Here is a 14,275-nt window from a genome sequence, read left to right on the forward strand (position 1 = left end):
GGAGGGGTGACCGTGGAAGGAATGAGTTGTAGCAGATGTTGGCAGCAAAAGATTTCTTTAAAGAAGGAGAAGGAGGAAAGATGAGTCGCTCCACAAAGCCAGTAAAGTTTGCCATTAAAATTGACACCAGGGGATGTCCGTAGAAGCCATGTCCATCTGGGATTGGCTGGTCCGCCGGAAGTGGTTTTCCAACAGATAAGTCCATTGCTAAGGACCTTTTTTCCCTTCAGCACTCCCTCTCTCCCGCACACAGAGAGGCAGGCACCCCCTCCAGCTCTTCCCCCAACTTTCCTGCCAATCTTCCCCACGCTCTCAATCTCTCACCTCGATCTGTGAGTTCCCCCTTGCCTTGCTGCAAGGAAGGGGTTCCATGGGGCGGGGAGAACCATGAGCGGCCCCCAGTCCGGACTGCGCTTCCTGCCGCCTCCTTGCCACCACCCAGGCTGGAGAGGCCACCATCCCCACCATGAGTTCCGGGCGCCCAAGATCCGCTCGTCGTGCCTGTTTGCGCCGAGGAGCAAAGACCTTGAGGAGTCCTCCTGCTTGGCTTTTGAGGCCGAGAAGTTCCCTTCGGCAGGAAGGGACCCAGCTTGCCCTTCCGACCCTCCCCGTTGCCTCCCCCTCCCGACCCCTTCACCTGCCCGGGAATGGACTTCGGCCCCTCCGGATGGGACTCTGCGCCCAGGAAACCCTTCACCCGCTTCTCCCACGGGTTTCGGGGAGACTAGAAGAGATAACGGGGTGTCCATCTTGCTGAAACCGAACTATGGGCCCCTGGAGAGAGACCCCGAGGAAGAGGAAGCCGAGGAGGAAGAGAAACAGCCTCTCCAGAAGCAGTCCTCACTACATCTCACCCAGAGCCATCACCTTGCGCCAGGTGGGTACATTGCGTTGGCGAGGATTCGGGGTAGTAAGGGGGATAGAAAACCCGAAATTACAAAAAGTCGTTTTAATTGTAATAGTTCTAAGTCCTCCTGCGCTTTGATGCTATTTAGTATTGAGTTGTTGTGAGTTTACCGGGCTGTATGACCATGTTCCAGAAGCATTTGCAGGCGAAACGTCAGGAGAAAATGCTTCTGGAACATGGCCATACAGCCCGGAAAACTCACAACAACCCAGCGATTCCGGACATGAAAGCCTTCGATAATATTTTTTAATATTTACTGCCAAGTTCAGATACGCAATTCTAGATGCAGGCGAAACGTCAGGAGAAAATGCTTCTGGAACATGGCCATACAGCCTGAAAACTCACAACAACCCAGTGATTCCGGCCATGAAGGCCTTCGACAATACTATTTAGTATTTACGGCCAAGTTCAGATACGCAATTCTAGATGCAGGCGAAACGTCAGGAGAAAATGCTTCTGGAACATGGCCACATAGCCCGGAAAATTCACAACAACCTAGTGATTCCGGCCATGAAAGTCTTCGACAATACTATATAGTATTTACTGCCAAGTTCAGATACGCAATCCTTGCCTCATTATGTCACTTGCCTATCCAAGGTGCCTCCCAAAACCCATGAAAAAGAAACTCACGAAATGGGGAAGAATTTTTTTAGTTGGCGTTCTTGAAACGGTTGTAACAAGTGGTTATTGGGGTGGGAATGTGAGGACCCTCAAGTTGGTCCCTGCGGGGAAAGGCTCTAGATAAAAATACAACCGCGGGTCATCTGAGTTCCAAATAAAGAAAAGTAGGATTTAAAGGAAAGCAGATTATTATTATTATTATTATTATTATTGGGGGGAAATGTAAGAAATATAAGAAAAAAGAATATATATATATATATATATATATATATATAATAAATTAAAATATTTGTTGTCCCCCCCCCCCTTGGGAAGAGATGGGAGAATAAAAATAGTTTAATTATTTTTAATATTATTTTTATATTATTATTATTATTATTAAGAGCCTCCTTGGCGAAATGGGTTAAACCTTTGCGCCTGAAGACTAACAGGTCGGAAGTTCCCTTGGGGAACGTCCTTGCAGACGGTCAATTTTCTCACAACAGAAGCGACGGGGGAGAATATAATAGTTTAATTATTTTTAATATTATATTATTATTATTTTATATTATTATTATTAGGAGCCTCCATGGCGCTATGGGTTAAACCCTGAAGCCCAACAGGTCAGAAGTTCCCTTGGGCAACGTCCTTGCAGACGGGCCAATTCTCTCGCACCAGAAGCGACTTTCAGTTTCTCAAGTCGCCCCTGACACGAATTTTTAAATTATTATTATTATTATTATTATTATTATTATTATTATTCTGACACAAAAACACAGTATGTCACAGCAAACGATATATATATCCTGGATTATTATTATTATTATTATTATTATTATTATTATTATTTGTCTTCGTTTTTCATTTCAAGGCAGAAGAAGGAATATGTAAAGTTTGATTTTTTTAAATTAAAAAAATAATTTTCCCTGGCTGGTTCCAAGCGATGTTGACAATTTGGCGCCATGGCTTAGAAAGGCGTGGACAGCCATATTGAGAAAATCTCAGAAGGCCTAACTAACCCGGCGGGAAATTCTCCCACACAAACCCATTCAAAGTAAACCAGAAAGTATTCATCCAAAAGAACAGCAATTTGGCAATTCTTGCATTGGACCAAAGCACACTTGCGCCTCGGGAAAATGGGTGTCTCTGGGACATTAAAAATGAAGGGAAGGCATTAAAAAACTCTTTTTTAAAACATAGATATTAAAACATGACGCATGATTTCCCCCAGAGTCCTCTTTTCTCCTTTACTACTTAAGTGAAACCATTTTAGAGAGCTTGTAGAAAATACAATGGCTATACTAGCAATTAAAAATATTATTTTATTAGTTTCCCAGTAACTATGGTTATCAGAGTGACGTCCGATGGCATTGGGCATCCTCTTTTTCTTATCTGTGGCGGAAATGAGGTCAAAACAGACAACCAAGAGAAAGAAATGCGTAGATAGATAGCATCAAGCTCAAGGGAAGGCCAGCCTTTCAGTTGCATTGAGGAGCCATCGTCCAAGGCTCAAGTGTATAGAGGAATGGAGCCGTTCAATATCAAAGCGAATCCTTACCCGAACTCGCCTCCTTGGAAAGGAATCCATTCATCCCTCCCGTTAAATGGAATTCGGGTCTGGAACAAGAGACAATAAGAAAAAGTAACTTATTAGGAAGTACAGATGGGGCGGGCTATTTCTTTTCCTGCTGAGGCTGATTGCTGAAAAGCAGATCAGAACAAATCTCTTTCTTTCTTTCTTTCTTTCTTCTTCATTTCCTTCTTTCCTTTCTCCTTTCCCCACCGTCACTCCTTGAAGCCTTTTTTAAAAGTAACACATAAATAGCGAGGCCCAAACGACGAATAGTACTCAGACCATAATGTCAGCACTAGCAAAATAAGGGCTGAAGCTTTTTATTTACTTCTCTTTCATATCGTTCCATTTCCCTTCTGTCCTTTTATTTCTCTCTCATATCCATTTCCTTCTGTGTATTTTTCTGTCCAGCTCGTTTTTCCACCCGCCAAACACTACCCAACACGGAATCCCTACACATTGTGTAATGTATTGTCTGTGAGTGTTTTGTATTTCAAAGATTAGCAGGGCTGTTAAGCACTGGGCACAATCCCATCCATGTTTTCTTCCGACATCTATTTTCTGGCTACACATAGCATAGAATTTGGTGGTAATTACTTCTAAATAGACAAAAGGAGGGTCTATGGATCTATCTATCTTCATAGATATCGATCTTCCTAGATAGAGGTATTTCTACACCTTTGACTCTGCTGGTCCATATAGAAAAATAGATCAATTTCTCCATCTATGGTTCTTCATAGATAGATAGATAGATAGATAGACAGACAGATAGATAGTAAGTAGCAGTCCACTGCCATCCGTTGCTGTGGCCCAGTCTGTGTTGTGTGTATATATGTGTTGGTTTAAATGTGTTTGTATATGTGTGTTTGTGTATATATGTGGTTTTGCGCATGCATTATACTGTATTTTTGTTTTTTGGTGTTTTTTGGGCTTTTTAAGCCTCTTCTGGTGTGTTTTCCAGTTTTTTTTATGAGTGACGGTCACTCGTTGGCCTGATAGGTGTATTGTGTCCAAATTTGGTGTTAATTCGTCCAGTGGTTTTTGAGTTATGTTAATCCCATAAACGAACATTACATTTATAGAGAGCGCCATATTATATTATTATTATTATTATTATTATTATTATTAACATAATTTCTACTCGCCCTTCTCAACCCCAAGGGGGGGGGCGGACTCAGGGCCTCAGATATATATGTGTGTGTATGGAGAGAGAGAGAAAATAAAAGTGAACAGAAGAAAGAAATAGACTGAGAGTCCTTCCAGACAGACCCTATATCCCTGGATCTGATACCAATTTTCCTGCATTTTGTGTGTGTGTGTGTGTGTCAGGAGCGACTTGAGAAACTGTAAGTCGTTTCTGGTGTGAGAGCACTGGCCGTCTGCAAGTTGCCCAGGGAAAGGCCTGGTGTTTTACCATCCTATGAGAAGCTGGAGCTGACAGAGGGAGCTCACCCCGCTACTCGGATTCCAACTGTTTCCAATTCGCAACCTTTCGGCCAGCAATCCTGTGCGCCAAGGGGGCTCCTGTATTAAACTGGATTATATGAGCCCCCCCCCTCCCTGCAAGATAATCTGGGATAAAGAGAAAACCTGGGATCAGATCCTGGGATAAAGGACCTGTCTGGAAAGGCCCTGAGAAGACAGAAATATGATAGAAGGTTTAAGGATTTGTCTCTCTATTTACTAGGTTAAGGGATATGAGGCTAGTGTTATTATTGATCCAAATAGGAGTGAATTCCATTGCTTCTGTGAGTCTCCTCTAGTTGAAACTGGCAGTTGGATCTAGTCTAACGTCCCAAACTCCTGCCTTAAGCCCGATGGAGCCCTTAATTGCTGTGCCAATTGCTTTGGACGTCTTTCTCCATCAGGATTACATGCCCACTTACTCTGAACTTGTTGGAGTCTCTACCGTTAAAATACTGCGGCCTTCCAGGCGCCTCCACAACTCTCTGCAGCGGCTTCAACTTCCTAAGGCAGAGAGAGGGAAGAAAGGAAGGTTAGAAGAGAGCCTACACCTGAGGCTTGTCCTCACGCCTTCTTTGCGACCCACTTCCCTTTATCTGGAGTTCCCATTCGCTGGGCCTTTCCTTCTCCTCCTCTCTCGAAGTCCTTCCTGCCGGACAAACCTTAACGATTAACCAGAAAGAGGGAAAGAAATCGGGGAGGGAGTTACAAGGACTGAAATCCAAAATGCACATTATGAAAATAAAAGGATAATAGGAAAAGTAGGCATATAATGCACCCCAAAGTTGAGCGTCTGGGGTCCCCAGACAGCTAAATAAAATCTCACATTTTCTGCTTTGAACTAGAATATATGGCAGCGTGGACTCAGATAACCAAATTCAAAGCGGATATTGTAGGTACCTTGATATTCTGGATTATAGAGCTGTGTGGAAGGGCCCAGAGTTACCAGTTGTGTTTTGAGGACTCCTGTTTGGAGGGGGTTGTATTGTTATTTTAATGTTTAACTTTGGTGGGACTGGTGCTCCTGCCTTGGGAAGGTTTTTGGAAAGAGAGGCGGCAATCCTAGCAGGGTGAGCTCTCGCTGTCAGCTCCAGCTTCTCATGCGGGGACATGAGAGAAGCCCCCCATATGATGGTAAAACATCCGGGCATCATCTTTGCTTAACTTTGATGGAACTGGTGCTCGTGCCTTGGAAATGTTTTGGAAAGAGAGGTGGCAATCCTAGCGGGGTGAGCTCCCGCTGTCAGCTTCAGCTTCTCATGCAAAGACATGATCGAAACCCAACCCTCCCCCCCCCCCCCGCCCGCCCAAAGGTGGTAAAATCATCCTTGCTTAACTTTGGTGGAGCTGGTGCTTCTGCCTTGGGAATGTTTTGGAAAGAGAGGCGGCAGTTATAGCGAGGTGAGCTCCCACTGTCAGCTCCAGCTTCTCATGCGGGGACAGGAGAGAAGCCTCCCATATGATGGTAAAACATCCGGGCATCATCCTTACAGACAGCCAGTTCACTTATACCAGCAATGCCCTTGCAAAAGACCAATTCTCTCCTATCAGCAAAGTCCTTGCAGACAGCCAGTTCTCTCATACCACAAGCGACTTGCAGTTTCTAAAAAAAAATGATGGGAATTAAATTGTTTAACAATATTTTAGCATATAGTAACCAAGAAATCTTTCAAAATAATTCACATAAATAAATGATTTAATTGTTAACCTTGAAGGAGCTGGGGGTGGTGACGGCCGACAGGGAGCTCTGGCGTGGGCTGGTCCGTGAGGTCACGAAGAGTCCTAAGCGACTGAACGAATGAACAACAAAAACATTTAATTGTTCATTTAACACCATATTATCTTCCTCGCTTTATCATCTGTAGTTCTCATAGTTTGCCAAGATAAAGGCAGAATCTTGACTCCCCCCCCCCCCCCCCAAAAGGCATTGGGAAAGTTGGAAGCTGTGTGAAACGGCCTTCTAATCTTTGATCTTGACTGAAACCAGGAATCTCCTCCTCCCTCCCCCTCCCGTTAGTTATTCATTACCCTTTACCTAATTCAGGTCTGGGTCAGTCAACCTTCCAAGGTGAAGGAGGTAAGCTTGCCTGCTTGAGAGCTCTCTTCCTTGTGGGCATGTCTTTGTTTGGTTTTTTGGTCTCGTCAGCTCAGGGTTTTAACTCACCGGCCTGACTCCAAACATTAGCAAACTTGCAATAACCTTGGAAACGGCAGCTCGGGTTCCGGTCCGTTGCCTCAGAACAAGCCCTGGAGAAAACGAGTCCTCTTGAGCCCCAAACAGACTGGAAATAAAAGTTCTCCCCGTTATGGCTCCTTCCAGCGGTATGTGACTCCGCCATCCTGAAAAACAACAACAACAACAACAACAGCCACCGCCAAACCGCACGGGCTCGCGAGCCAAAATCCAATTTAGGAAAAGTTTCCAAGGCGCCGGTACAGATGGGAGAGCTCATTGGCTTCGTCCACGGAGTGTCTCGAAAAAACATTTTGGCAATTTATGGCATTGGTGGGCGGGTGGGGGGAAACGTTCAGAGAAGCCATCAAGCTGATTTTCTACCTGCTGTTAAATTGCGTTTCTTTCCCATTTTTTTAAAAAAAGGATAAGGTTTCGCCCTGAACCATTTTCTGGGGGAACAAGCAAACAAACAACCCCACTTCTGCTAATTAAAGAAAGGCTTAATTGCTCGGATCAGGAGCATATGCGGAAAGCAATTTCACAGGGTAGTTTTGTTTTTATTCTTATTTTTTTTGTTCTTGTTGAAACCACCATGAACTTTGGAGGGAGTAAAAATTCCTCGACTTTGAAAATGTAGGACTTTGGAAAAACCTTGACACGTGTTTTTTAAAAAATCCTCCAGGAGGCACTTTTGGAGAGGCTTTTGTACCAGTTTATACAAAAAACATTCAAGTACCAAAGCTCAATAAAAGATCAGGACTTGGTCTATTGTCTAATTTTTTTTACCGTGCCAGGAGCGACTTGAGAAACTGCAAGTCGCTTCTTGTGTGAGAGAATTGGCAGTCTACAAGGAAGTTGCCCAGGGTATGCCCCGGATGTTTTGCTCGTCTACCATCCTTGTGGGAGGTTTCTCTCATGAGCTGGAGCTGACAGAGGGAGCTCATCATCCCGATTCCAATTGGTCTTCAGTCCTGCGTGCACAAGGGTTTAACCCAGGGGTCCTCAAACTAAGACCCGGGGCTGGATAGGGACCTCCAAGGTCATTTACCAGGCCCTCGCTCAGGGTCAAACTAAGTCTGAAACAACTTGAAAGCACACAACAACAATCCTATCTCATCAGCCAAAAGTAGGTCCACACTTCCCATTGAAATACTAATAATTTTATATTTGTTGAAATTCTTCGTCATTGTAATTATTGTGTTGTTTTTAATTGTTTTGCACTACAAATATGATATGTACAGTGTGCATAGGAATTCATTCATTGTTTTTTTTTCAAATTATAATCCGGCCCTCCAACAGTTTCATAGAATCATAGAATCATAGAATCAAAGAGTTGGAAGAGACCTCATGGGCCATCCAGTCCAACCCCCTGCCAAGAAGCAGGAATATTGCATTTAAATCACCCCTGACAGATGGCCATCCAACCTCTGTTTAAAAGCTTCCAAAGAAGGAGCCTCCACCACACTCCGGGGCAGAGAGTTCCACTGCTGAACGGCTCTCACAGTCAGGAAGTTCTTCCTCATGTTCAGATGGAATCTCCTTTCTTGTTTGAGGGTCTGTGACCCAGCCCTCTGTTTGAAAAGTTTGAGGACCCCTGGTTTAACCCATTGTGCCAAAGGGACTCTATTCATTGTCTAATGAATCATATGGATGTGAACAAGCAACAACATTCAGCATTTGCAGCTCAACGTGTAATATATTCCTCTTTAAAATAATTGCATATGAAATAGATTAGTGGCTTCAGTCTTTTCAGATCTTGAGTCTGTTTTGAATGAAGCATGCCTTTGCAGTGCCATTTCTCTTTCATGAATCTGTACAGGCAGTAAAGACTTTCTGTATATATTTCAGATTTCAATATTAATGTCAAAAATACGTAGTATGATTTTACATAGGATTTGTGCTACATTAGAACAGTAAAGACAAATCTCACTTAAGTAAAATAAGCATTAAATATTAAATAACCAGAAAAATAAATTAAGGTGTAAACACTAAACTAATCTGGGAATCTGCAGCCCCCAAGTTACGAACAAGGTAGGTGCTTTAGTTGAATTTGTTTGTAAGTCGGAACAGGTACATTTTCAAAGTGTAACTCCAGCTACGCTTTGGAAAGCATAGAGAAGGGTGAACACCCTTGTGGTGTTTGGTTTGTTTTCTGTCCCCCTCTTCAGAAGATTTCATCTCACTTTCTGTCCCTGTGATCATTGGATTTTGAAAAAAAAATGGATTATTGTGGAAACAAGAATTGGGGATAAAGCTTCAGTGGAGACATAACTCTTTTCTCTCACTTCATTTTGTAAGTGATTTTTTTCCTAGTGTGATGAGGCCCAAATGAGCCAAGAACTGCCTATATAGTTTAAAGTTAAGCTTAATTTTTTCCTACATGTGGCTAGTGGTCATACTTTGCACTTGGGACTCCTTTTTGGGGGTCATAGTGAGATCTTTTGGGAAATGGAAATCTCCATAACCTTTTGGGAAATGGTTATGCAAAACCTTTTAGGAAAACCAGGAATCTCCCTGAGAAGAGTTAAAAACTAGCTTGAATCAACTTTCTCCTTAGTGGTAAATATCCTCTAGCATTCATGCAAAGCAATTAGGGGCCTATCCACACAGCCCTATATCCCAGAATATCAAGTCAGAAAATCCCACAATATTTGCTTTGAACTGGGTTATCTGAATCCATATTTAAATGTGAGATTTCCTGCCTTGATATTCTGGGATATAGGGGTGTGTGGAAGGGTCCTAGATTTCTCAGCTGTTAAACTGATATACCTGGTTATCTCTTTGAACTGTTAGGAACAAAGATATGCCCATGCACAAAAACATATATAGCAGAGTTTCAGAAATGTTTCTTTCAGTTGCCCAAAACATCTACTATCCCTTAAAACATCTTGATCTAAATCATGCTTTCAAGAGACCAAAAATAAAATAGTCTTCTTTAAAAGTGACATATTTGGTTTACTCACAAACTTCTTGTATTAAGCACACATGTACACTGCATATTAATCCAGTTACAGGTAGGATTTGAAGTAGTTTCTCTGTGCAGATAACACAGAACACCTTTCTTATAAACAACAGTCCAAAGTCTAAAGCCTCTCTCTGGTCTAAGAGTCTAACAGAGTCTCTATCTTTCTAAAACATTCTGTTTCTCCTGACTTCTAAAAGCATACAGTTTCTAAAATGGAGTCTGAGATCTGAATAGTCCCAGATCTGGTCACATGGTCTTCAGCCCCTCCCACAACACAGAGTTAAGAAAAATTGCATACCAATATGCACATATACTATACAGTAAGCAATCTGAATTATATACATAACAAATAACTAGTATACAAGGCCTGAGAAAGTTGTTATTTCCACTTAAGCGGCTGAGGGAGAAAAGGAAGGGGCCTGGGGCTGTTAGGAATTGTGGGAGTTGGAGTCCAAAACACCTGAAGGGCCCAAGTTTGCCCATGCCTGCTCTAAACTGAGTGTTTTCCATGACTCATTCTCCAGCTATTTTAACTAGCCATGACTCAATGGTATGGGATTATGGGATTTGTAGTTTGAAAAGGCAGCAGTATTTTTCATTTGAGGACCTCGTCTAACTACAGCTTCCATGATTCCATAGCAGCATGCCATGGAAGTCAAAACTGCGTTAATTTTCTGGTGTAGATCCACCCAGAGAGTTGATATGAAGCAGAAAAGTGAGGTTTGTCCTCTGTAAATGCCTATTTTACAGCTGCTGGTTTTGAGAAAATAACAATCGAAACTACATAGGCAAATATATTTAATGGAAACCAACGTCAAGGGAATTAAAAGAGACTTATTTCCGAGTAGACCTGAGAAAAAACCTCACCATTAATGTTCTTTGCTGTTTAATCTTGGGCCAATGAAGCACTTCACACTTCTATTGGTCCTCCGACTTGTCCTTGAAGTCAATCTCAATCAATAATTGGGGGAAAGAGATGCGACTGTGAAGTTCTCACTTCTTTGTGTTGTGGAAGGCTTTCATGGCCGGAATCACTGGGTTGCTGTGAGTTTGCATGGCCATATTGCAGAAGCATTCTCTCCTGATGTTTCGCCCACATCTATGCCAGGCACCCTCAGAGTTTGAGAGGAAACTAGGCAAGTGAGGTTTAGATATCTGTGAAATATCCAAAGTGGGAGAAAGAACTCTTATCTGTTTGAGACAAGTGTGAATGATGCAATTGGCCATCTTGATTAGCATGTAATGCCCTTGTAGCTTCAAAGCTTGGCTGGTTGCTGCCTGGGATGATCCTTTGTTGGGAGGTGTTAGTTGGCACTGATTGATTCTTGTCTGGAATTCCCTTGTTTTTTTTAGTATTGCTACTGTCACTTCCTGCGCCAAGATCTCAAGTTACTCTCTTAGGCTAGAAGTACACTGATTATCATCCCAGATTATCTGCTTTGAAGTGGATAATGTAAGTCTACATTGCCAGATAATTTGAGATAAGCAGATAAGGGATCAGTCTCTGAGATATAGGACTGTAAATCCAGCCTTAGAGGAGAGGGTATTTTTAATGGCAAAGAATGGAGAGGAAACCGAGGGGAGAGAAATATTTTTATTACATATTTTTCTAGATAGAAGCATACCAACCCTCCCCATTGTGCCAAGACCCTTAAGGCTCCTTCTACAGTGCTATGTGAAATTAAGATTCTCTGCTTGGAACTGGATCATATGGCAGTGTAGACTGATATAATCCAGTTCAAAGCAGATAATGTGGATTATCTGATTTGATAATCTGGATTATATGGTAGTGTAGAATGTTTTCCCTGTGTACTAGCATAATATTTATGCCCACTAGCTATAATTTTTTCTCTCTTTCATGGAAACACACCAAGGACTGGCCCAAGGATCACCAACAGCCCTCACAACCTCTGAGGATTGTTGTGAGTTTTCCAGGCTGTAGGGCCACGTTCCAGAAGCATTCTTTCCTGACGTTTCGCCTGCATCTATGGCAGGCATCCTCAGAGGCTGGGAGGTCGGATGAAAACTAGGAAAAAGGGGTTTATATATCCCCCATTCACATCTACCTCAAACAGACAAGAGTTCTTTCCCCCACCCTGGACAATCCACAGATATATAAACCCAATTTTCCTAGTTTCCAACTGACCTCACAACTTCTGAGGATGCCTGCCATAGTTGTAGACGAAAAGTCAGGAGATAATGCTTCTAGAATACGGCCATACAGCCCGGAAAACTCACAACAAACAAGTAATTCCGGCCATGAAAGCCTTCGACAGTACATTTAACCTCCGAGGATTCCTGCCATAGATGTAGGCGAAACTCAGGAGAGAATGCTTCTAGAATACGGCCATACAGCCCGGAAAACTCACAACAACCCAGTGATTCCGGCCAGGAATGCCTTCGACAGTACATTTAACCTCCGAGGATTCCTGCCATAGATGTGGGCGAAACGTCAGGAGAGAATGCTTCTTCATGGCCATACAGCCCGGAAAATTCACTTCTTCCTTCATGTTAAAATTTTAATCAACGTACTATATCGTTCTGTAAGCAATAATTGTGTACATCAAAAAAAACAGCCTCGCTTCATTATATCCTCCCTCCAAAAATACCGCTGGAGAAAGCAAAAAGTAGAAGCATTCAACCCCGAAATAAACGGCTAAAACTCCGATTTTAGCCAATTGCTGGGAAATTCCGCTTCCCTCCCTTCCCCGGCCTAGAGTACATTTCTCGCTATTCAGCGGCTGCCTCTTTTTAAGTAACATTCCTTTACTGTTTCAAGTAAATTTTACAATCTGTATTTTACTGTCAGTTTAGAAAGAACCCATAAAGAAAACCGCCTTCCCTCTCCCAAGTCCATTCTATTAACTTTAAATACTGTCGCTTGCAATCCTGAGTACGCATTTATAGAGCCTGTGCTATTGAACTTAATGGGACCAATTTCTGAGGAAATATAAGCTTCCATTGTGAAGGCTCTGCCGCCTTCTACGCACTGATTTGGGAATAAATCCACTTGAGTTTAATGGGATTCAAACTCGGGCTCTGCTTTCCTATCATGGGAGAAGTCCATTTGAACCCCAACGAAGTTTGCACTGTCAGCCTCACTCAGTTCTGGTCAGGAAACTGTCTTGAGCAACACTAAATCAGAGTTCTGTAATGATTTTGTATAATATAAAAACAGTATGTTCTTGTGGGCTTTTTCAGGCTATATGGCCATGTTCTAGAGGCATTTTCTCCTGACGTTTCATCTGCATCTATGGCAAGCATCCTCAGAGGTAGTGAGGTCTGTTGGAACTAAGAAAATGAGTTTATATATCTGTGGAATGACTGGGGTGGGGCAAAGAGCTCTTCTCTGCTGGAGCTAGGTGTGAATGTTTCAACTGACCACCTTCACTAGCATTTGAAGGCCTGGCTGAGCCTGGGGGAATCTTTTGTTGATTCCATGTCAAACTACACAGAGAAGCCATTGAAATCCACAAGCATGTGGACAATTTCAACAGAAAGGAGGAGACCATGAAAATGAACAAAAGCTGGCTACCAGTATTAAAAAACTCTAAAATTACAACAGCAAAACAGCAGAGAGGAAACAACCAGGCACATCTTAATACCTCTCAACAAAAGATTCCCCCAGGCTCAGCCAGGCCTTCAAATGTTAATGAAGGTGGTCAGTTGAAACATTCACACCTAGCTCCAGCAGAGAAGAGCTCTTTGTCCTTTGCCCCACCCCAGTCATTCCACAGATATATAAACCCATTTTCCTAATTCCAACAGACCTCACTACACAGGCCCATAGCCAGGATTTCGTTTGGGGGGGGGGCTGAATTTTTTTTCAGGGGGGGGTTTCAGGGGGGGCTGAGTTTCGGGGGGGGGGGCTGAGTCTGAGTGAAAGAGGGTCTAGCCTAGAAAACCTTTTGTATCATTACCCCAATACCCCCATGCATATGGGATATATTGAGTATGGTGATCAGATCATGATATGAATAAACATAACAGTTTAAATAATGCATCATTAAGGCCTTTTCGCGAACCACCATGAAAATTTCGGGGGGGGGGGGAATTTTATTTTACTTTTAAAACCACATGCCTGTCACTACATCTGAGGATGCTTGCCATAGATGCAAGCGAAACGTCAGGAGAAAATGCCTCTAGAACATGGCCATATAGCCCGAAAAAACCCCCACAAGAACCTAGTGATTCCAGCCATGAAAGCCTTCGACAATACATAAAAACAGTATGTGTTTAACTAAACAGCGCCGCCTAGAGGTCATCCTGAGTATTAACCTGGACTTTAGTTTTGTTGACAGTCGGGCAAACAACTGGCCAAGGCAGGGGCAAGAGGTCAGCCTTCTGAATTAACATCCCAGTTATCACTTGGCTATGTAGCTCAATATGACATCTAATGACAAGTAGGCAGCCATTATGAACACATTGACTTCTTGCCTGGTTCCAGGCCTAAAATATCACCCTTGGAGAGGAAACTGAGCTGGGGGTGGTGCTAAGTGCGGAGGAAGCAGTCCTTCATTTTTATGAACCTAGTTGCCAGGGGTGTTCGAATTTTAATCTCCTCCTCCTCCGAAATGTATGCTTTATTTT

The 14,275-nt window shown here is 42.9% G+C and overlaps 1 protein-coding gene across 2 annotated transcripts in view; it reads left to right on the top strand.

The window, feature by feature from the left end:
• The first annotated feature begins 13 nt into the window (after positions 1–13).
• The window catches only part of HOXB9 (homeobox B9), a 60,832-nt gene continuing 46,570 nt past the window's right edge, over positions 14–14,275 (top strand). For both annotated transcript variants that reach the window (XM_060780863.2, XM_060780864.2), the window contains exon 1: positions 14–877. In XM_060780863.2, coding sequence (XP_060636846.2) covers positions 388–877 — 490 coding nt within the window. In that variant the 5' untranslated portion in view covers positions 14–387. The remainder of the gene's footprint in view (positions 878–14,275) is intronic.

This window comes from Anolis sagrei, chromosome 6, assembly GCF_037176765.1.
Source record: "Anolis sagrei isolate rAnoSag1 chromosome 6, rAnoSag1.mat, whole genome shotgun sequence".
Taxonomy (NCBI): domain Eukaryota; kingdom Metazoa; phylum Chordata; class Lepidosauria; order Squamata; family Dactyloidae; genus Anolis; species Anolis sagrei.